Source organism: Psammomys obesus, unplaced genomic scaffold (genome assembly GCF_907164565.1).
Source record: "Psammomys obesus unplaced genomic scaffold, mPsaObe1.curated_primary_1811, whole genome shotgun sequence".
Taxonomy (NCBI): Eukaryota; Metazoa; Chordata; class Mammalia; order Rodentia; family Muridae; genus Psammomys; species Psammomys obesus.
In genome coordinates, this window is record NW_026596040.1 from 22,325,598 (window position 1) to 22,349,099 (window position 23,502).

General features: G+C 48.6%; 1 protein-coding gene across 2 annotated transcripts in view; it reads right to left on the bottom strand.

Annotated features, from left to right (window-relative positions):
• The window catches only part of Ppargc1b (PPARG coactivator 1 beta), a 103,008-nt gene that overhangs the window by 27,110 nt on the left and 52,396 nt on the right, over positions 1-23,502 (bottom strand). For both annotated transcript variants that reach the window (XM_055622802.1, XM_055622801.1), the window contains exon 2: positions 1,109-1,282. In XM_055622802.1, coding sequence (XP_055478777.1) covers positions 1,109-1,282 — 174 coding nt within the window. The remainder of the gene's footprint in view (positions 1-1,108; positions 1,283-23,502) is intronic.

Here is a 23,502-nt window from a genome sequence, read left to right on the forward strand (position 1 = left end):
GAGAGTTGTATTTCATCCATGACCATCCATGCAGCATACCCTACCCCACCTCCAATGCACAAAAGCAAATGCCCGTAGAACTAGCTTGCTTTATTCTGAAGCCCACCCCAGAAGTCTCATGCTGTTTTTCTACTGAAGAGGCCTTCTTAAAAGGACTGTCAGTCATTATGTGCTTGTGTCTGGGCGCCCACACCACTGGGGCTGAGAGAACTCGGCAGAATGGCTCCGGGCACTGGTTTTGGTGAACCTCTGGGTGCCCTTTCCAGTAAGAGTTGCTGAGAGAACAGAGCGAGGCAACTCACAACAGGCAGGGATCACACTGCAGAGGTGTCCTCATCCCAGAGTCCTGGCTCAGGAAACAGGCTGGATTCAGATTGCTGATACTGTTGCTGAGATTTAGGTTTTTTTTTTTATAATTGATGTATGTGTATGTGTCTGTGGTGTCTGCAGAAGCCAGGAGAGGCTGTCGCATCTCTTGGAGCTAGAGTCACATGTGGGTGTGAGCTGTCCAACATGATTGCAGAGAACCCAAGAGCAAGTGCTCTTAACGGCTGACCTATCTCCCCAGCTCCTGGTTTTTGTCTTTTGAAATAAAAACTCACTCATGAAAGGAAGCCCAGGCTGGCTTCAAACTCATGGTCATCCTCCTGTCTCAGCAATCCCAGTGCTGGGATTTGCAAGCATAAATCATCATGCCCAGCTCAGAGTCTGAGTCTAGTTCAGCTACTGAAAAAGGGACTTGACCAAGTTCTCCATGTCTTAGTTTTCCCATTTATAAAATCACGACGTAACAGAACCTGACTCTTCCTGACGTAACGGAAATTGGGTGAGGGTTCAACAAGATCATGTAGCACAGAGGACTCAGAACCTCCTAACCCTCGGAGGGGCTTACTCCCACCGTGAGGCACAGATGGGCAGCTCATTCCAGATTCTGCCTTCTAGAGGTGGCAAATCAGGCCAGGCAAGAGAGCTAGAGCTAGCCTAAGCCAGGTGCAGATTCGGAGAGGGAAACAGGAACCCCGGAACCTATGTCGGTGGGCACACGTTGGCTTGAGCAAGCAACAGAACAGAGGGCACGAGGGAGGATGGGTGAAGAGTCAGGGCCCACCTGGAAGAACTCGGAGTCACCAGGACTGTACTCGCTGGGCTCAGTCTCGGCGGTCTCCTGGCACCACTGCGGCTCCCCAAAGCACGTGGCTGAGTCAAAGTCGCTGGCGTCCAGCTGGGAGAGGTCGAGCTCCGGCAAGTCAGCACACAGCTGTTCCTCCCCTGAGTCCCCACCCTGAGGACACAGGAAGGAAAGAGGTGATCAGAGCTGAGTGTGGCCATAACTAGCCAGGAAACTAATTATTCATATAGCTGGACACCTGGACCCTCTACCGAGACCCACATTTTCCAAATAACCAGTAAATGTAAAGACCTGCCCCATTCCTTGAAACTGCTGAGCCTGCTGGAAGATAAGGTACACCCCATGGCATAAAGACATCCCTCAGGGCCCTGCCCATACGGCATGTCTTTCTTCTTCCTAGGACTGCTTGGTTGAAAACTTTATTAGAGCCTGTAAGCAGTTATCATTTTATATAAGTGTCCCTCACCTGGAAAGCAATGCCTAAAACCTAATGTCCTGTATATTAATCACAGTACAGAACAAGGAGACAATGATGGCTGACACTGAGTGATTCCCAAGCTTTTGTAAAACACCTAAGCCCAAAGGCACGTTGGGAGTTATTTATAAAGCCTAAAGTGTGTGGAAGACCACCCAGCAGAGGATAGGGTGGAAATAAAACCGTGACACACCTCTATTACAGAATACCACAGTCCTTCGAAAAGAATGAGGCAGATCTACGGATTGTCTTGAAGATGTGCCAAAGAAAAAACCCGAGATACAGAATAGCTTTATTCAGCAGGCAATCCACAATCCATATGTGTGTGGGGTGGGGGTGGGGGAAAGCAACCATACTGCAAGCTTCTCCATGTAGGATAATAGCTATGTAAGCTACTGAGAAGAGGTCTGCAGAGCCCCTCACCCACCCGCAGTGAGGGGAGGGTGGGAGGAACTTTGAGGCAGACTCTGGTAGAATCTCCATCCTGACCAGCGGCTCTCAAAGGACCAGGACCAGCTGTCTCCTCATCTCCTGGGGACCAGCCCACCTCTGCTGAGTCAGAAGCTGCAGGCTTTCTCATCTGCTACCCAAGGTTACTCATCACCAATTATGGACTTCCCTGAAGACTCAGAAACTGTTGAGGTAGGAAGATGGCATGGTGGCATCACAGATCTGAGGAAGGCAGCTGAGGTCTGGATATCCAGACTCTAAATTTCTACTCATCAGCCATGAGCCTGTTAGGGATGGCCATTCACATGGCTCTCTGATACCCAACTGTCTCATCTCACCTGTAAAATGGGCACAGCACCAGTATCTGCTTTATAGGCTCAAGAGCAATTGAGGTGATGTTACGGTCTTGCCCAGTATGCACTCAATAAATGTTGGCTAAGGGTAGTGACTTCAGAGAAAGATGATGGCCATAATAAAAGCAGCAACGTTCCATGGCAGATGGGTGGGATGTGCCTCAGGGAACAAAAATTAAAAAAAAAAAAAAAAAAAAAAAAGAAAAGAAAAGAAAAAGGCAACCATGACACTTAAGAGAAATAGTTTTTTCCAGGGCCCTTTCCTTAATTGTTCCCACTTACTAGGTCTCATAAATTATGAATAAATGTATATAATTAGCTCAAGTTGAAACAGGAAAAGGGCTTTTACCCAAATTTGGGTCAAATATCTTAATTGGCATTTTTGCAAGAACCCTGCCTATATGGGCAGCATGGGAACCAGGCCTCTCTGCACGTGGCCTTCCCCAGCTGAGTCTTAGGCCAAGCAGCTCTATGCTAGAATGTGCTCCAGGGACATGTCCCCACCAATCCTGTTCTCCATCTTCTCCAAAACATGTATATCCAGTAGTCCTAAGTATTGAGCAGCAAGTTACTCAGAGTCATGTATCAGAGAATATGCAACAGTCAGAGGCGGAACAGACAAAATCAACCACTGTCCCCTCAGAGGTAGACCTCTAGGACTGAGGGAGGCTGATGTTAGGCAAATCCCACAAAAAAGCATGGTCACAGTCACCTCTTATCTGTACAGAAAATTCCAGAAGTAAGCAATTCTTAAATTTTAAATTAGGCGCCGTTCTGATTAGCATGATGAAATCTTAAGTGATCAGGCCCAGACTCTGAATCCTTCATTTGTCCAGTGTATCCACAGGGTATATGCTACCCACCCATTAGGCTCTCCAGAGCCATCCTCACCACCAGACAGACTGCTGTGATAGACATGGCAGTGCTGTGTCCAGCCAACTCTTGTATCACTGGTAAATGCTCCCACAGTTCAAGAGCAGCAATGCTGCTGTCACGACAGGCTAACGCGGAGCCACGAAGCACTTCTCTCAGGGGGAAAGGCAAGAGCTCTGATGAGGAACCGGACTAGTCCTATGGCAAGGTGGTGAAGCTCTAAGAAGCAACCCAAGAATTTCTGAAGAGGAGAAAAAAAAAAAAATTCATGACGGTTTTGCTGTCACACCTCAGATTTTTACAGTACAGGCTGCATCTTAGTTAAGATGGAGTGGGCTTCACATTCTGTGCGTATGCATAAAAAGAAAAAAAAAAACCCTACAGTATTCAGGTCTGGTATTGACTGTGGCTTTCGGCATCTACTTGGGACCTCAAACACAAACTTCAAGAATAAGAAGGACCACTGCCTGAACTGTGAAGAGGCCAGCTAGATGCTTCTGGGCCTAGCTCGGAGCCTGAACATGAGAGGGCGCATGCATGCTGCCTGAAACCTGAATCCCTGAGTAACCCAGCCACACCAACTCTGAGCCACTAAAGGGAACTCAGGTGGCTTCTCCCACCTGCCTCTTAGGGCTTCTGTCCCCTGTATGCCCAGTTAGTCTGTGGCAATGCAGATGGCTTTAGCTTTTGTGGATGACCATTTGCTTTGCTTTTAGGTGTGGGCCATTGTAGGTTGGAATAGTTGTATTTACATCTGTCCACGGACATATGTCTCTATTTCACTGAGGTAAATATTAGGCCTGGATGTGTGGGTCATTTGGAGCATGGGAGCTGACTATTTTAGATGGAGGGGGTAAGGTGGGGACAGACAGAAGCCAGGTTATGGAGTAGGCAGGAGGGCCTTTCCAGGAAGTGGCAGTGGTCAGGGCGAAGACCTCAGTGAGAATGAGCCTAGGACACGCTAACATGGAGCTATGCAAGTGTTAAGGTCAGCAAGCTGCAGCTCATTGACAGGAGCTGGGGGATGGCAGTGGAGAGGCAGGTGGAAGGCGGATCAGGTGGGGATTTTAAGAGATTTGGGTTTCACTCTGAGCAGTGAGGGGGGTTGGGTCACCATAGCAACAGTGTCTGAGTGTGATGGGGGTAGGGTCAGCATAGCAACAGTGTTAGTCTGTTGGAGGCATCCAGGAGACAGGAGGTGGCAGGCAGGAGAGCCATCACTGAGGGCCTGTCGAATAGGAAGGAGGGCCTGCAGCTGAGATAGAAGGGTTCTAGACAGCAGAGGCCTGCTGACCAGCAAAGCCTTCTGCTATGTCCTTGGTCTCTTACCCCAATTACTCAGAGAAGCTATGTCCGTAGCACCCACTTTTTAGAGACAGCCTTTGAATCAGTCTCAGAACCCCAGTTCAGCTGAGAGCCAGCCATCCTGAAAGGTGGTTCAGATGGTAGATGATCTGAGAGGTAGAGGCTCCTTCCAGAACTGGATAAAAGGGCTGGAGGGTATGGCTGGCACAGTGGTGAAGTGCCTGCCTTTAGCGTACACAAAGCTCTAGGTTCAATCCCTGCTACTGCCAAAAGGAAAGAGAACCATAATGGGAACTTCTTCCCCAAGACACATGTGTGCACATAGACCTCACACACAACTCTGAGGCCTTCGAATAGTTGAAAAGCTCCTGAGCTGGCTGCTCTACCTCCTTCACTTTGCAGATGTGGAAACTGAGGCTCAAGGAGGATAGTGGGTCTGCTCAGGGTCATCCAGAAAGTGTCCCTCCTTCACAACCATACCACCTCCTTCGCAAAATGCCCATAAATGCCCACGATGGCTGCACATATTGATTCCCATAGCGGCTCAACATACTCAGAGCATAGCCAGCGTATAAAAATAAAGAACCTTGGTTTTGTAGCCTTGTCAATTAGGCCCAAGACCACTCTCCAGCTAAAAACCATTAGGCGCTTCACTAATGGGACATTCTTGGCCTCTTCCACATTCACAGGCTTTTGAAGGGGTACCTAAGGTGACCCAGTTCCCTGGGAAAGGTCTCAGTTGGGGCTTTCTGGCCCTGTCCCAGCTGCCAGCCTTCTTCTGCAAGCTCTCCTGATAAAGCCAAGAGGTCACAGTACAGGACTAATGCCACTGCTATTCTTGAGTGCTTACTAGATGCCAAAAGCATCTAAGTGCCTCATATACACGTTCTCATCAGAGTCCTCAAACAGCCCAGGAGGCTAAATGCCCCCATAGTACCCATCAGCAGACTGGGAGAGAGCTGGGGGCGGGGGCTGGAGAGGGGTGTGTTATCACTTGTGTTTATTTCTATGGCTGTGTAACAGCATGCTACCTGTGCAGGGCATCAACAACAGAAAATCAGCATCTGCAGGCTGGGAGGCTGGCAGGCTGGCACTAGGCTTCCATCTGGGCTCCTCCAAGGCTTTCATGGGAAAGAGGTGCCCTGTCTCAGTCTTCTCTCTTTGCCTTGGAGGTGACTATCTTCCTTTTCTGCACACATCTCTCCCTTTGATAAGGTCACTAGGCATGCCACATCAAGGCCCAGCTAGCTGACCTCAATTGAACCTGATCTTTTCTGTAAATATCTCATTGCTAAATAGCACCCAAGGTCCCAGCCAGGTAAAGCTAAGTCATACCCAAGTCTTTCCTCTGAAAAGCCTGTCCCTACCATCCATTACTGCTGGTGACTGGACCGGGAACACTGCAGACCATTCATTCCCACTTACAGAGGGGAAGCGTGGCTAAAGATGGGGGTTGGGAATAGCTCTAGTCATGTGGGTGAGCAAGGACAGGTCTGGGACAGCAATGTTGCATCGTGCCCCAGCCTCCCGTGCACAGCTTCTCCCATCTGCTCACCCCCATGGGCTCTCAAGTTGCTCTGCCAGATGCCCCTTCCTCCAGCAATACCATACCCTCTCTTCTGAAAAGGTTGTGGCTTCCTCAAGCGAGCCAGGGAGATAAATAACCCTGGCAGAGGATTTGCACAGCCTCACTCCAGACTCACATAAGTGGCTTCATTGGAAGCTTGTGTATCTTGTTGGAAATCGATCCCCCTGCTTCAGAAAGAATGCATCTTGGGGGGGGAGGGAGGTGGCTGGGAGGGGTTCAGTACAGTTTTCCTGCCTGCAATCAGCAAATTTCCTAGCTTACTCCGCCCAGAGCAAATTCTCAGAATTCCTGAGTGGAAGGGAGAAAGAGGGACAGCAGGTAGCTGCAGGAGCAACTTGGGTTCTCTGTGGTACACACCTTGTATCTTTCAGTGGAGTCTCAGAACTGGGCAGACCACCAGGCCCTTACCTAAACCTTTCATACAATTCTTGAACTGATCAAATGTCTCAGAGCCAAGAGCCACGTAAGCTCTGGGGCGGCATTTAGGCCGAACTCAGCGTTTAATTAAACGAATATATCAGTAAGTGAGTTAGTAAATGAACTTCCATCATAGAAATGCACGTACAAAAAGGAGGACCATACTGAGAGGAAGCAGTCAAGCAAAGGTGGATGGCAGGCAGGCCCTGGCCTGGCCGCTGACACTGCCTCTGAAATCAAGACAGTGACTTTTGCTTGTTTTGACAGACAGACACTGACAGGGAGGGGAAGTTCTTAGGCTGACTGCCAACTCCACGCCAGGCACTCAGTGAATTCCTCAGGTCACAGCAGACCGAATGTTAGTGACCCCACAAATTCACATGTTGAAATCCTAATCCCCAAGGTGAAAGGTGATAATGTTAGGAGATGGGGTATTTGGGAGGTCACAGGGTAGAGCTCTTATGAGTGAGATTAGTGTCCTCAGAACAGGAAGCTTTAGCAGCTATTACTAATCCATTACAACTGGCTTAGTATACACCATGACCCTGAGCCTCCATGCCTTCCTGGGAAAGGATGGAAGGAAAATCACACAAGGTCCCCACAAAAGCCATTTCCTTTCTCAAATGTTTTGTTTCCTTCTTCTCTGACATCCCTTGTTTGGTCGGCCTCTCACCCATTCCTTCCCCAGTGGGAGAACTCCACTGATTATCCTTGGGAGCCTGCCCCTCCTCTAAAGCCAGGTGATCCAAGTCTGGCCAAGTGGGCAGGACTGGATACAGATTTTGTGAAGCATTTGGTTAAGAGGCTCAGCTATTCTAGACAGGCTGGCAGCCATCTTTGCCAGTGCCTAGGAACAGCAGCCTAGACTGCAGCAAGCTAGGGCAATGCAGAGCCAAGCAGGAGAGGCTGATTCTAGCAAAATAATTTACACACTGCATCCAGCTGGGTCTGAAGGCAGTGACTTCCTGTGCTCTACAGCTGTGCAAGTGAATAAATCCCCTTTCTAAACTGCATGCATGTAAGAAACGTAGACTTTTATCACCTATCAATGACAAAGTGATAGCTAATTCATCTCCCACATAAAAAAAAAAATCCAATCTTCTGTTGTCTTCCAAATTAATACAAAACTCCTAAGGAGGAGTCTAGAATAATAAGTATAGACAAGTTCTGCTCCCACCCCTTTCCCAAATACTTACAGCAGCGTCAGAAATAACACAGAGACACACACACACACAAAAGCTCAAATGCAAGGAAGAATAAATAGATAAAATGAAGGAGCTCTAAGCCCAGCCTGGAAAATCCAGAACTACCTGAAGTCAGAGATTCCCTAGAAGGGCCTTCCCTTAAATACTGGGACAGGAAACCATGCAAGTGTCTGGCCCTGGGCCAGCTGAACACAACATGATGCTCAACCCTTTACAGCCAGGCCCCAAGCTTCGGTCAGGGACCGTAGCAGAAGATCTGGTGAGAATGGATCCTCCAGCTCTGAGAGCAAGACAGGGTCGGGTACTCAGAATGGGCCATGAGCCTACCCCAGTCAACAGCAAAGGAGCCAGGGTAGCAGTTTGCTTGGGACAACAGCTCCACTCCAGGGACAGGGCATCAGAACCACCCTGGAAAGGAACGTCCATGTCCCAACCCAGCTCCACTCAGAACTCCTTGCCAGTTCAGAACCATATTCCTCTACCCAAAGAGGCAAGGTGAACGCAGAGGAAGCACGGCTTTATGATGGTAGGCACAGCATTCCATGACCTATCTGACTTTTTCCTAGGGGTTCCCATCCCCCACACAGCCCCCTTCTTCACCACCACCAGAGAAGAGACAATTGATGTTATCTCTACCACCACTGCCCTGGAAACAGCCTCATATCAGTTGAGGAACACCCTAAGGGGTGGGGCCCTGAAATGGACCCTTGCCACACTTTCCCAAACAAATCTTTTATATGAAAGGTGATGAAATTGAGGCTAACAGAAAAGGAGCAGGGGGAGATACCCAAGATCCACACAGCCAGCTCCTAGCATGATCATACAACTAGGATCTCCCTGTATCCCCTGGTCAAGCTCTTTTCAAAATGGCAGGTTACTTCTTCAACAGCTGTGGTCCATGTACCCAAATCTGGGTCAGATTCCTGCCTTTCATGAAGAAGGGAGGGAAATAGAGCAGAGGTCCACAGGGCAGGTGCTATCTTGCTTAGTCATCACCTTCCCCACTCCCTGTGGCCTCCAAGCTGTCCCTTATCCCTGTGAGATCTGTGAGCTCAGGTTGCTGGGCAGGGTGGGGTTACCTGGTGGGTGGGAGCTCTTGCAGGGCTTGGTGCAGACCTTTGGAGTCCAGGTCTGGGAGGGTACTCACCTCTCTACCGATGGCAGCATGGATACTGGTCCATGCCGTTAGTACCTCTCAGCGCGCACACGAGTGCCCGGGCCGAGGAAGGCAGTATTTGTTTTGAAACAATAAAAGGTTAGTGTATGCCGTGACATGGGCTACTGTGCACTCCGCATTTGCCTGTCCTTGCAGTTGATTGTGTGCACTTGAACTCAAGGGCCTCTTGAATTCCCACAAGAGTGGCAGGAAAGATGCTTGTTCAACTGCCAAGTGATGCACGCACATGCATCCAGAGGCGCAGCTAGCTAGCCCTGGACAAGCCCTGCTATTCACAGGCAGCCACTGCGCTTCTGGACATCTCCAGAGACCCACACGCAGCAGGGAGCATGTGGGTCCCCACCTGGGGCCCTCTGGACTGGCACCCCTCACCTGCCAGTGGCTGCTTCCTCTGTATGAGCTCTAAACCACTTGACCAGGCTGCCCTGACTCTGGCTTTGCCAGCACCCCACTGAGATACTCTCAGGGAGCACTTCATTTTCTGGAATAAATTTTACTACTTCCAAGCGCGCAATTTTGTGGCATTGACTGCAGCCACACTTGTGCAACTACCACTACCCACTTCCCGAGCTTTCCCCTATTTGACATTCATCTGTTCCTTAACTAGGAGTTCCCTGGCTGCGGGGCCTTGTCCTGCTTTTCCCCTGCCACCCCCGCCCTCCCCCCAGTGCACAGCATAATGGTTGACGTGTCGTAAGGTGTTCAATGAAGATGTGTGCAATGATCGAAACAAGAGCCTTGTGAACTGTGAAGGGCTGTGAGTGAAAGCCAAAGAGCACGTGTTAATATTTTTCCAGACAACCCATAAACAAAGCTAGATAGCTCTTACGGTCTCAGCGATCACATAATAATTTCACGTCTGTCAAACTCTGTGGGGACAAAACTGTCCTGTGCTCCTTTTCTTTCCTGGTTCTAGGTCCCTTTGTGAGGTCAGGAGTGAAGATATGGGATCATACAAGCCAGCTGACACCAACACTCACCATTTCAGCACATCACCTCTGCCCAGGGCTACATTTATCAGTTGCTGAAGGGCAGGACCAAAAATAAACCGCTAGGATCAAATGCCACTCGGAGCTGTTCTTCTCATACTCAGGAGTGGCTGAAAGGCCTTGGAAGGCCTGGTGATTGGGGAGAGGGGGGCTCTGTCACAATAATGGACAAAGGCTCTGGAAAGCAGAGCCAAAGCTGCCCAAGAGGGTAATTTAGGCATCAAAAAGCCAGGCAGCCAAGGTCATTGTATTTTAAAGAGTACATTCAAGAAGGGGAAGGGGGAGGAAGAGGGAGAAGAGGAGAAAAAAGAGCCATGAATGGCAAACAAAATACCAGAACTCTAAATAAGGATGAGTGGGGAGAACTGAGTTTTCCTTTTTGCCTCAGGCTCTGGTATAGCCATCCTGGCACTTCTAGGTTCCTGTCTTTATTTTTAAAATTGGTATCTTTATACAGATTATTATGTTTTTCTTAAACAATGAGTTGAAATACAATTTATTTTCATTACTGAATTGTTTGCACAGGAGCCAAGTGCCTTCTTGGACTCACCTGGCCCCGCCTTGACAGACAGGATGAAATGAAGGAATTACAATACGTATAGGAGACTAAAATGGAATTATGCCCTAGGCCTTGTCATTAGCTGAGCCTTGGGACCTCCATTTCAGCCTCTCTTCAATGGGACCTCTAAGCCTTTGCTGGCTAGGGAATTGTCCTAGCCTGTTTGGTGAAGTATTTTGGGTGACTAAGTGTTTGGGAAAGCTATAAAATACTTTCCATAGAAAACAGTATTAGAATTTTTTCAAAGGAGCAAAAGGGCTAATGAGAATAGTGCATACCATTCGGTTTGGGGCGTGGTTGTTTTGAGACAGGTCCTCAATATGTACCCGAATTGAATTCAAACTCTTGGTCTCCTGCCTCAGCCTTTTGAAAGCTGGCATTATATATGCATAATACCACACCTGGCTGACAGAAGTTCATGCTCCTTTGTTCTGTCTCTGCTTGTCTGCCTGTCTGTCCATCCATCCATCTGTCTCTGTCTCTCTCTCCCTCTCCCTACCCCTCTTGATTCAACCCAACCTTCTAGAAAATGCACTGAGCTACATCTACATGCCCGTAGCCATAGATGCATATGTTTTTATTTATTATTAATGTGTGTATCTCCCACACAGCATGCATGTGGAGATCAGAGAACAACTTGGTGGAGCTGGCTCTCCTTCTCCACTTTGCTTGTGGGCCCCAGGGACTGACCTTGGACATCCTGGATTTTGTGTAGCACTGTCATCTTATCAGCCCCTGTTTGTTTGGTTTTTGAGAAATGGCCTTACTGTGTTCCCCAGGCTGGACTTGAATGCACTTTACAGTCCAGATGGGCCTTAAATTTTTGATCCTCTTACTTTAGCCTTCTGAACAGGTAGAATTATGGGCCTGCATCACTGTGCCCAGCTTGCAATTTTGAAGCAAATTGTAAAAATGCTCACTCTGTTTATTTGTAAAGAAATGAAGTCTGCCAAATGACTAAAGTTCATTTAAGAAGAGTGAAAAGGCTTGCAAGATGGCTCAGTGGATTAAGAGGCTTGCTTCCAAGCCTGGGACCTGAGTTTGACCTCTGGGACCCACATGGTAGAAAAGAGAAAACTACTAAAAGTTGTTCTCTGACCTCTACATTGGTGCCACACTGGCAGACATCCCTCACCCCATCACGAGGGCCCATAAATAAATGGATAAATAGATAAATAAATATTTTTTTAAAGAAAAGAAGAATGATAGATGAGAGAAGATTTCTGGTTTTCCCCCAGATCAAGGCATTTTTCTCACATTCTGACGTACTAAGAAGGAAAACTAGGCATCCTGCTGGCTAGTTTTTCACTCCTCTGTAGCTGAAAGTAGCAACCACTGGGAACCTCGCCACAATCTGCCCAGCTCTTTCCCTCATTCAAGAAGGCTCTCAAAATTTTGAGTATATCTGGTGCATGGCTTGAGCCCCCTGGGCTAGGTGGATGAAAAAGTACCCGGTTTGGGGTGACAAAAACATTCTGGCCAACCAGGCATGGTACCTCATGCCTTTAATCTCAGCACTCAAGGGGTAGAGGCAGGCAGATCTCTGTGAGTTCTAGGTCAGCCTGGTCTACAAAGTGAGTTCTAGGATAGACACAGCTACATTGCAAGACCCTGCCTCAACACACACACACACACACACACACACACACACACACACACACACTCACCATTTTAGAGCTGGAGACTGGGGAGCTTGCACAGAATGGTGAATGTACTTAATGCCACTAGTTTGCATACATTAGTGTATATATTTTGCATACAATAGTGTTTTGTTTTACTATAACAGAAGAAAATGAATGTTTAAAAGTTTCAGCGACCTAAGAACTCTAAGAAAAAGAAAAGCCACACACCCCATCTTGTGGGGTCCTGAAAATCCATTTTCTCTGGTTCTGTTCATGCGGTCTCCTGCCCCAGCTGGCGGGAGAGATGGCCGAGCCTGGCCAGGGCTCATCTGAAAAGCCCTTTGCCTGTTAGCACTGTTATAAATAACCAGGAAGAGGCAGAAAGGGGTTCTGGCAGAAGAGTGAAGGTCAGGCAGCCCCATGTAGCATCTGAGGAAATGTCACACTCGACAGGCCAGTGAGGTGCAAGCTCAAATTTTTTTTTTCCATCTGCAAGGTGGATGATGCCTTACTGTGACCTGCCCAATACCAACAGCCCAGAGGTGGCTGGCCCCTCAGGGCTCTGAGCTGGGGTTGAACTCTTGAGGAACGACCCCTTTCCTAGCAGGCTAGGGTCTTGGTAGGCTGAGCCAGCCAGGTCTTCACACCAGGCCAGACTTCTTGGCCAGCCTCCTCTCAAGCCACCCAGGGAGCATGACTCAGTCAGTGCTCAGCCCACCAGTGCCCCTGCTTGCCACACAGTGTGGGAGCTGGAGGGCCACATGGCCCATCTGGTCCCGTGGTTCCCATGCTGGGCTCCCTGGGGAACCCCAGCCTGTTCTCTTCCTCCCCCACAGCCCCAGTAAGGCCCTGGGCTTTGAAGAGAAAGGAATTCCGAGGGAGTCAATTAGATTTTCCATTTTTATTAGCCAAGAGCCATACAGTGACAAGCCATCTCACTATTTAACCCTAGTGAATTCAACACAATATGCCTGGCCCCAAAATAAAGTAAAAGAGCCATGTTACTATTTTTCTATACTTGAAAATTAGGGTATGTATTTTGCATTTAGGGTCTAATTGCATGCACACACACACACACACACACACACACACACAATCCACACGCACACTTCGATGTTGCTCTAAAGGTTTTTATGAGGTTAATTTGATCCAGACTGCAGACTAAGCAACCACTAACCACTCCTAAAGGACTCTCTCCATCACTGAGGGTCCGAGAGGCCCATCAGAGCCCAGCTAAGTGGGTGTGCTCCATCTTAGGACAGAGGCCCTGAGGCTTTGCTGAGCAGGAACCCGAGTCCAGACCTAAGTTAGCTCCTTGTTGCCCATTAGGGCTGCCCACCCACCGTATGCTGTGACCGACACTGCAGAGAAAGGCCTCCAAGACTCTGGGCTGCTAGACTTTGAAGCACTGGTGGGAGGGCACGCTCTCAATGCCTGCTGACTCCTTTGAGTCTTTCTGGTTCAGAATCCAGGCAACACCTCAGAGGAATACCCAGGGAAGGGAGTTCAGGGCTGGCCAGCACTCCAGCAAACCAAGTTGGGAATACTACCCAGCTGAAAACTCTTTCCCTGTACCAAAGTTTCATAGGGTTTCCAACTTGGCTTGTCCAGAGGATTCATCTCTCCCTAACTGTAGAACAGAGGTCTTCCTTGCCCTGGAACGCAGCTCTTGAACCTTTGACCTCTGCCATGTCCCAGCCACTGTCCCACCATCACTCTCAGGGAGACCCCTGAGATCCCAAGTTACATACTATGTGAGGCTCATAGCCTTGTACTTTGGCCATAGCACCAACCCACAACCTGGTTGCCTTTACTGTGCATGGGTTGGGACATGGTTTTGTCTTCCCTGGGCTGATTCCCAGGCACCTACAACAATGTTCAATCTTTGTGGGAAGGGTTCTGCAGGAAGGAGCCGAGGAGAGAGTTCCCACTTCCCTGGCTAGTTTCGATATCTCTGCCTCACATTTCTGTGACAGCCATCAGCTCCCTCCCCCTGAAAGGGGGCTTCTGCATCTATTTATTCCCTATGGAACCATCTTTCCTTTTCAGTATGTCAGATGAGAAATACAGACCTACAGACTCCCAGATAAAGTTGGTGGGAAAAGAGATTCTCTTTGGTCCCCTAGGCTTTTCTTGGTCATGTGGCTAGGGAGGGCCAGCGGCCAGGCAGGCTGCTGTGTTGGGGAGGCATGGAGGTTTTCTTTCATGGTGGAATCTGCCTTCTGCAGAACATCCAGGATGGACCAAGAGATCTGCTATTCAGTCACCAGTGTACACTGCCTTCTTAAGAAGCAGGTGACCCAGGGTGGGGCTGGCACTGCCCACATAGGCAGTCAAAAGGAGCATGTAATATCCATGAGTCACTCAAACCTGAAAAGGGAGGTTGGAAGCCCTCATCTATTCTGCACAACAGTGAGGAAAAGAAAAAAAATTCCTTCGCCCTCCTTGCTAGGACTTGGGATTGCAGAGTTTGTAAGAATTCTTTGAGTTCTAAAGTAGACATTCTCCCCTTTGATCTCCCCAACAAGGCAGACGTTAAACCATTTTTTGCATAGTGATACTGGGGTACCAGGAGGGGAAGTGACAGCTGTAAGGCTACAAAGCAAGTCAAAGAGAGGAAGAGGACTCCGTCCTTAGACCTGCAGCTCCTAGCTGAAACAGCAACAGAGAACACCAAGTGGGAAGTCTGGAAACACATTCCCTGTGCAGTGGCCTGGACCTTGGACTGTTTAGCACTCTGAGCCTATTTCCTATACACCTAAACACTGGCCAGCCTCAGAGACCAGGAGAAGTCATCAGTGCCTTGGTACACGAAGGTCAACAAGTAACAGTCTGGGTGTAACAAAAAGCCACAGAAGCCCCATAAGGAACTCTCTGTGTAGAAGAAGACACGAAGGGCATTAATACCGAGGGACCAAATGCCATGGAGTACATAGTGGGCCAAGTGTGAGAGACCTGGCATGTCTTTGCTTGCTCCTAACTGTGGGGTCCCAGCGGCCACAGCTGGGTTACTCACCTCTCGTGCAGATCCTCAGTAATCAGGCTCTGCATTTAATAAGACCCCTTGATAATATACATGCTCATTCAGGTTTGGGAAGCAAAAGTATTAAAATCGGAAGAGACCCTAGCACGTGAATGAGTGAGACCTCTAAATTCTCCTGGTTGGCAATCTCCACGAAGTGAGAACGGATAACGTAGGGCCCCGTTCTAGGTACCGACCGAGGTGTGGTAAAATCACAGAGGCCGACCACCACACCCAGACCATGGCAGGCAACAGCTGATCAGTTGGTTTTCTTTCCTTCCTCAGGGGCCAGAAGGAAGGCGGCTTCTCCTTCATTTCCAAGTTCTGCCTGCACATCTGGGAAGTGAGGCCGAGACCCCATGAGCAGCAAGAGATGGGACAGGGTGGGAGCAGAGAGGAAAGACGAAAGCACAGGAGGTCAACACAACAAATCCCAAGCAGCAGAGACCATCCAATCCCCAGAGACACACAACTCAGCTCACAGCAAGAGCAGCCGGAAGCCAGCAGGCCTGAGCAAGGATCAAAAACCACAGGACTGTGTCCCTCAGGCCATACGTGACAATGTCTTTCTAGGCCTGGCTCTGAACCAGTTCTTGTGGCTAGGGTCACTAAAGCAACCAGACTGAAGCCTGGGCTATGGGCCCTGCTCTGAGCATGGTCAAACACATCTATGTAGGTTGTCCAATGGGAGAGGAGGTCCTGCACCTGGCTAATAACCTCTCTTATTCTTTAGAGAACGGAGAATTAGCAATAATCCTTTGAGGCTCCTTCAGGTCCCAATGAGAATTTAGTGAGAAGGGCTTTGTATGGTATCTGGTCCAAAGTCGAGTCAGTGCTCAGAAGACAACGGCTGGGCTGGAGAGATGGCCAAGATGGAAAACTGTTAAGGATGTGTACTTCTCTCGCAGAGTCCCAGAGTGTGCAGATAACAACTACAGCTCTAAGAGATCCAGCACCTCTGGCCTCTGTGGGGGCTGCGTGCAGCCAGCGTCCATATTCACACACAAATACAGAATTAGAAAATTGTTGAAGGTTCAAAAAAAAATTTTTTTAAAAAAGGTTCTTAGTGAGATGTGGCATGGTGCTGGAGCAGCTGGAACAGCTGCTGCTAGGGCTGATGGGCGGCCCTGCCCCTTGCTCACCAGGCATGGCATTAACCTTCATCTCTGAAGCTGGCCTCTTGCCTCCACTTGGGCTCCTTCCAGCAGTTTAAGGCATTTCCAGGCTGCTGGATAAAGCAGCTACCGCTGTCACCCTGAGATGCAGATTGGAGCCTGCCAAATGCCTCCAGGGACCTCTCAGGGAAAGACCAAACCCTTGCTGGTCTGTAGGTCCTGTAGGGTCTGGCTCGTGTATACCTCTCCTGGGTCATTTTGCTATAACATCCTCTGCCTCAGGTCTCAGCCTTGGCCAACTATTGTCTGTCCCTGACATGTCAGGATCTCTTCTAGTAAGGTTTTTTGCACATTCCATTCTCTGTGGGATATCTGTGGAATATAATTCTAGAATGGTAATTCCTGTCTACCTGTCCACTCTTTACTTCCTTAGGGAAGCCATCTTTGAACCTACAGGCCACATTAGAAACCCAACTGTATCCTCTCATAGATCTCCTGGATCCAGAACCTTCTAGAACTTATAATGAGAAAGTAAACATTTATCTGCATGTTCCATCATACCTGATACATAGTATGTGCTCAATAAATACCTAGAGCAATCAAGAGCCACCATATCCACTTATTTCACAGAATTGAGCCTCCTTTCTCATCTTATCCTCTAATACCACCCATGACACAAGCCCAGATGCTGTCTGATCCTTAGTCTACGTCCAGGACCCAAACGCTTCATGCCAGAGGTCCAAACATTTCTAGATCTGATTTTCTTGAAAGCAGCCTGGCCTGGATCATGGCCAGGGGAGGCGTGTGTTGCTGGCCTCGGCAGTAAACGCTGATGAAGCTGTCTGGCCCAGCTGAGCCAAGATCAGGAAATGCCAAGATTTAAAAGCATCCGAAACCCATTATTTATTGTTGTTCTTGCACTTCCAGGCTATTTTGAGCTGCAGATCGATAGGCTGGCTCTCCTCCTTCCAAATATTGCTCCCGAAACACCCAGAATTCACCTGGCCTACCTGTCAGGGGGTCAGCTCCCCAGCCCCTAACCATGAGTGACAATAACAAAAACAAGGAGGCTGCTCTTGTGGGTCAGGTGTCCCTGGGGAGAGGAGGCACTTCACTGATATGCCCCAGCAACCCCAAAGGGAAGATTGCTGTAGCAATGTAGAAATGGACTCAGGTAGGCAAAGAAACTTGTCTAGAGGTAAGAGATGGTTCAGGGGTTAAAAGTACTTGTTCTTCCTGCAGAGGGCCCAGGTTCTAGTCTTAGTACCCACACGGCAGCTCACAGCTCTCCGTAACTTCAATCTCAGGGGATTCACTGCCCTCTTCTGGCTTCAAGTGCACCAGGCTCAGTGGTGCAGACATACGGGCTAATCAAATACTCATGCACATAAAGTAAATAAAATGGAAAGAAAGAAAGGAAGGGAGGGAGGGAGGGAGGGAGGGAGGGAGGGAGGGAGGGAGGAGGGAAGGAGGGAGGGAGGAAGGAAGGAAGGAAGGAAGGAAGGAAGGAAGGAAGGAAGGAAGGAAGGAAGGAAGGAAGGAAGGAAGAAAGAAAGAAAGAAGAGTGAGCGAGAGAGAGAGAGCTGTTCTGAGTCACACAGCTGAGAAATGCTGAAGAAGTGTAGAGCTGGGATTTGACACCAAATCTTCCAGTGCCAAAAACCAGTCTCCTTACCACTTTGCAAGGTGGCCTTCCTTGGTCCATCCAACTTCTACCGCACACTGCGGGATTTCTCACATCTCTGAATGCCTGGACACATCCTTCTAGCCAGGTGCAATGATCCTCACCATTCCTGCACAACTGGTCAAAAACCACTCCCTCTTTGGAGCTGGAGAGATGGCCCAGTGGCTAAGGGCCCTTGTTCCTCTTGCAGAGGAGCCAGGTTCTGTTGTTAGCACCCACGTGGCGGCTCACAACTGTCTTATAACTAACTCCAGTCTCAGTGGATCCACTGCCCTCTTCTGGCCTCCTTTGGCACTAGGCACACATGTGGTGAATAGCTATGCATGCAGACAAAACAACCATACACCATAAAAATAAATAAGTAATTTAAAATTATATTTTTTAAATAAATGTTTCTTTAAACAACAACAACAACACCCTTTCCATCTGCATAGTCATTACCAAGGTGGCTGTGGGATGGGAGGACCAGCTCTGTAGGATTCTGCACGTGGTTTTACACTGATGCATGGATAAACCCCCTGCACTGCACAGATGACTGTTAGAAGGACACAGAGAAACATTACGAGCCTGAGAGAAGGGAAATAAGGGCTCACTCGGAGGAAGGGGAAGCCAGAGAATATTTTCCCCCTATTTAACATCCTTTGAAGTTGGAAGGTTTTTGTTTTTAATCACATAGGTGAGTCAGTCTATCCTTTGAAACTCAGTTCCTATGCCCCCCTCCCCCACCCCAGTTACCCCGACTGCCCAACTTGGCCCTCCTCTCAGTCTTCCTCTGGTCACTTAGGCTGCCAGGTCTGTCCTCCATTTTGTACACATCTTAGGGTCCTCACCACTGGGAGTCAGAGACCCAGTAGCTGGGTTAGGACTTGGGTCCCCAGCCTCTGCTGGGTGTGGAGCATGAGGCAGGTGGCAGAATCCTAGTGAACAGTCACTGGCTTTCTGTCTCAGCCTGCGGCTTGGCAAAGCCAAATAAGTCAGAAGAGCTAAAATGGAGCCTCGGGAGAGAAGGGGAGGCAGAAAGCAGAGCCTCTGAGGTAAATTCCACTGCTGGAAGCCAGCCCAGTGCTCATCCCCAAGCAATGACTCAAGTGCAGCTTCTGCCAACAGACAGCCTATCTAGGCCCTAAGTCACCAAGACTCATCATGGCCCAGCTTATTTAATAGAGAGTGCATAAAAAAGAGCCACCACTACTCATACTGGGGCAGGGATGGAGACAGGGATGAAGGACCATCCTCCCTGATGGCTCATCTATGATGCTCGATGCTCCTACTCTCACCAGGAGCTTAACGATTATGCCATCTCATGTAGCAGGGAGGCATCTGTCCTTTCCCTGTGATCTGGGAGAGTTGGCTACCATCTCATCATAACAGCCAGTGCCCTTGTAGGACCCCCTGTCACCAAGTGCCTTACAAGGTACCTTACTTTACTGTCTGACAGACATGTAAAGGCAGATCCAGTGTCCAGATCACCTTGGGAAACTGAGTTCAGGGAAGCAAGATTGCAGTGCTACTGGGGTCAGGACTGGACTGAGTCAGCAAAGGGCTGGAACTGAGCTTGATGCCTGGAGCTATGGGACTATAGGCTTGGCCAGTAACCCCACCTTCATTTTACTTGTTTGCTTGCTTACAGCTGGCCCAGGCTACTTTCATGTCTCTGTTCACACACTCAGAGGGGCTCAAGGTAGGGACAAGAAATATCCATTTCCTTTCCCTCTGTGATATCTCAGAACAGAACACAGATCCTTCTTTCCTTCCTTCCTTCCTTCTTTCTTTCTCCTTCCTCTCTATCTTTCTCTCTCTCACTATGTAGCCCTGTCTGGCCTAAAACTCACTATGCAGACCAGGCTGGCCTTGAATTTATAGAGATCTGTCTGCATCTGCTCTGGGTTTAAAGGCATGCATCACCATGCCCAGCAGAAAGGAAATATCCTTTTCTTGGTAAGGAAGGAAAGTATTTCTGTATTACAGGAAATGAGGGCATGAAAGGGAATCAGAAGCAAAGCTGCTTTTTCTTTTTATTATATTTTGTTGCCACGGCTTTGAGGCATGGTCTTGGGTAGCTCAGGCTTCTGTGAATTCACTATAGAGTTAAAGATGGTCTTGAACTCATAATCCTCCTGCCTCTACCTCCCAAGTACAGGGATCAAACGCATTATCACCACACCTGGGGGGAGTGTGTGAGTGAGTGAGTGCATGTGTGTGTGTGTGTGTGTGTGTGTGCGCGCGCGATAAAATACTGAAAGGTAGGGCTGCAGAGATAGCTCAGTGGTCAAGAATATGTGTTACTCCTTTTTTGTTTTGTTTTGTTGTTTTGCAGTGTTTTTCAAGACAGGTTTCTCTGTGTAGCCTTGGCTGTCCCGGACTTTGTAGCCCAGGCTGGCTAGAGATCTGCCTGCCTCTCTGAGTGCTGAGATTACAGGTGTGCACCACCATGCCCAGCTGTATGTCTTACTCTAGAAGAACCTGTCAGGTAGTGCACAACTACCTATAACTCCAGATCCAAGGGAGCCAATGCCTTCTTCTGGCCTCTGTGGACACCCACATTCATGAGCACACAGCCACACACAGATACATACACATCTCATGCAAAATTTAAAATGTTCAAAAATTTTTAAAAAATATATTTAAAAGGGTAACTATCTACCCCAGTGGTTTTTCCATATTAACACTCTAAGTAATGAGAGCTAGTGGCAAGTATAGTAATTATCTACAACTTGTAATTAGCAATAAACCCAAATATTTCTAGAGAACGTTGACAACTGCAAAGTGATATGAAAATATCTGTGATTTCCACTGGTGACAAAAATCACAGGCACCACTAATTCTTTTTTGTCACCTATATTCATGTTTAAAGGAAAGGCTAAAAGACAATTTTTTTTCCTCATCCAAATTCACATACTTCCTAAGCATGAGCTTGTCCAGCATTTCACAGAGACTTAAGTTTCCAAATGGGTGTCAACAGAGATCTCTCAAAGGGAGTAAGGGTACTGCAGAGTAAATGTTCTACATGGCTCTGGGTCCTAGGGACTCAAGGTAGGATGTGGGTTATATGAAGTGGCACAGTAAGGCGGCGGGGCTCAAAGCTGATCCAGAAGCTTAGGCCAGAAGAGGGGTAAGCCTCCATCAGACAGACACAGGCTGTCCAAGCACAGAGGAGCTGCATTCTTGAGCTGGGGTGTAGCTCAGGTGGTAGAGTGCTTGCCTGGCGTGCACGAGGCCCTGGGTTTGATCCACAGTACTACATAAAGTGGGCATGGTTGTACATTCATGGAATCTCAGCAAATGGAAGACGAAGGCAAGAAGACAAGAAGCCCAAGCACATTCTTAGCTATGTATTGAGCTACAGAGGACTTTGTCACAGTGCTCGTGCCTTTCACCCCAGCACTCAGGAGGCAGAGGAAGGTGGTTCTCTGGGAGTTCCAGGCCAGCTGGTCTACATAGTGAGACCTCACCATAACAAACAAACAAACAAACAATTGTTAAAAAAAAAAAAAAAAAAGAAGAAAAGAACAATTCGCACCCTTCCATGTGGCAACCATGCCCTTGCCCACACCTGCAAAGAAGGAAAGATCCTTTTGCATCCTTCTCCCATGACACCGGCCCCTAGAATGGCGGTACTTGCCATCCCGTGCTCTCCAGTCTCTGCTGGCACCAGAGGGGCTGTTAACCCTTGTCTCCTGCAGAGTTGGGGAAAAGACTAACAGTCTCCCACCATCCTTCCATCCAAAATGGTCTTTCCCATGGCCACTAAATTCACCTCTAAAATATGCAAATTAGATAATGTTCCCTCATCCTGCAGGTCAGAGCTGTCCAAAGACCCTCACTATACTTTACACTTAGGACCCCAAACATCTCAGGCTCACAAGGCCCCTGTTGACTTGTGTCAGCTCTTTAAAATCGAGCTCAACAGCTGGTCATGGCCTTTGTACAAGCCACTTGTTATGTGGCTGGCTCCTTCTTGATTTTCACACCAAATGACATCCATTCTGAGAAGCAGTTGGCTCTGCAGTGGTCACTTGTCCCCACTCTGTCACACTCTGTAGCCCTTGGTTGGGTCTTACTCTCTTCCTGAGGCACACCTCTGTACTCACTGTTAGTATTTTTTTCTGAGCCCACTACAATAGTGAGGTCCCTCTACTGTCTTGCTTCCCACAGATTCCTACTCAACACATAGTTGGCACTCTGCAGATTTTACTGAGTGGGCTGACTGTGTGTGGGAAAGTGAGCTGAGTCCTTATATGCACGGCGTCACTTAATCCCTTAGCTGGCATCATTCCCATTTTATATAGGAGGAAACTGAGTTCCCCCTGCCTGACTTCAAAAACAGGTTCTTAGTCACTGTATTATTCTACTTTCAACACACACACACACACACACACACACACACACACACACACTAATCCTAAAGAGAAGACAAGGAAGGAAGATCATAAAGAAAAATGCGGACGAATGGGACAGAGGTGACGGTATCCATCCCACGCCTCCTAGGCTTGCAACTGCATCCTGCCCAGACTCCTGAATCCAGTGCCCAGAGGAGGGGCAGGGCTGTTGTACCCACACCTAGATTCACATTTGCATGTAGAACCCTGGGAATTTCCTACTGCTCCCTGTTCCTTGTCCCCCCTCCTAGGCCCGCCCCCCTCCAGAACTCTAATCTCCAGGTCAGGTTTCCAGAGCCCTGAAATGTCCTCTGCTAGGGAAACTGCCCAGCCAAGGCTGCCTGAGAGGCTGGAGGGGTGTGGGGCGGTCTGCATGTATACTTGCATAGCCCCAGTGGAAACTAGTTCAGCTTATACCCAATGCTTTAACCATGACAGCTGCAGGTGCTGATGGGAGGACCCCATTTATGCGAGCTGCGCAGGTGAGGGCACCTGAGTCCCAGGGAGGTCCTCTAACTTCCATCAGAAATACCCAGCGAGGGAGGTGGTTGAACTGCATGAGGAAACCAAGGAAGTCTAACATCCTACACCGTGACATTCACCCTCTCTTCTATAATGGAAACAGAACCCTTCTTGCTTCAGAGCTGTTCCCAGGCATGCCGAGGAGGCAGAATTACCAAATAGCGGGTGAGAGAACCTTTGTCTCAACAGGTCTAACTCAGGTGGTAAGACTTAACTGAGGTCCTGGTGCTTTTTCGTTTTTTATAATTGGGACTGAACCTAGGGTATCATGCTTGCTAATTAAGTGTTCTACCACTAGGTTATAGCCTCAGCTCTCTCTGTACTTTTTTTGTTTGAAAAAGCACTTAGGGGCTTTCATTAGGTAGCCCAGGCTAGCCTTGAGCTTTTGATCCTCTTGCTTCAGTCTCTTGGAATAGCTAGAATTCAAGACCTGTGCCACTATGCCTGGCCGAGAAAGTGGAACGTTTGGCATCCTTTTTGGCTATATTAAGCTACCTTGTATATTCCCATGGCCCTGGACACGAGTCAAGGTATACAGGGGTCATTTATCCTTGGGGCACTGGTCCCCACGATGGACACACTCCAGGAGAGCAGGCCCAATGGCTAGGGCCTGCATTCCAATCTGGTGACAGCGGGGA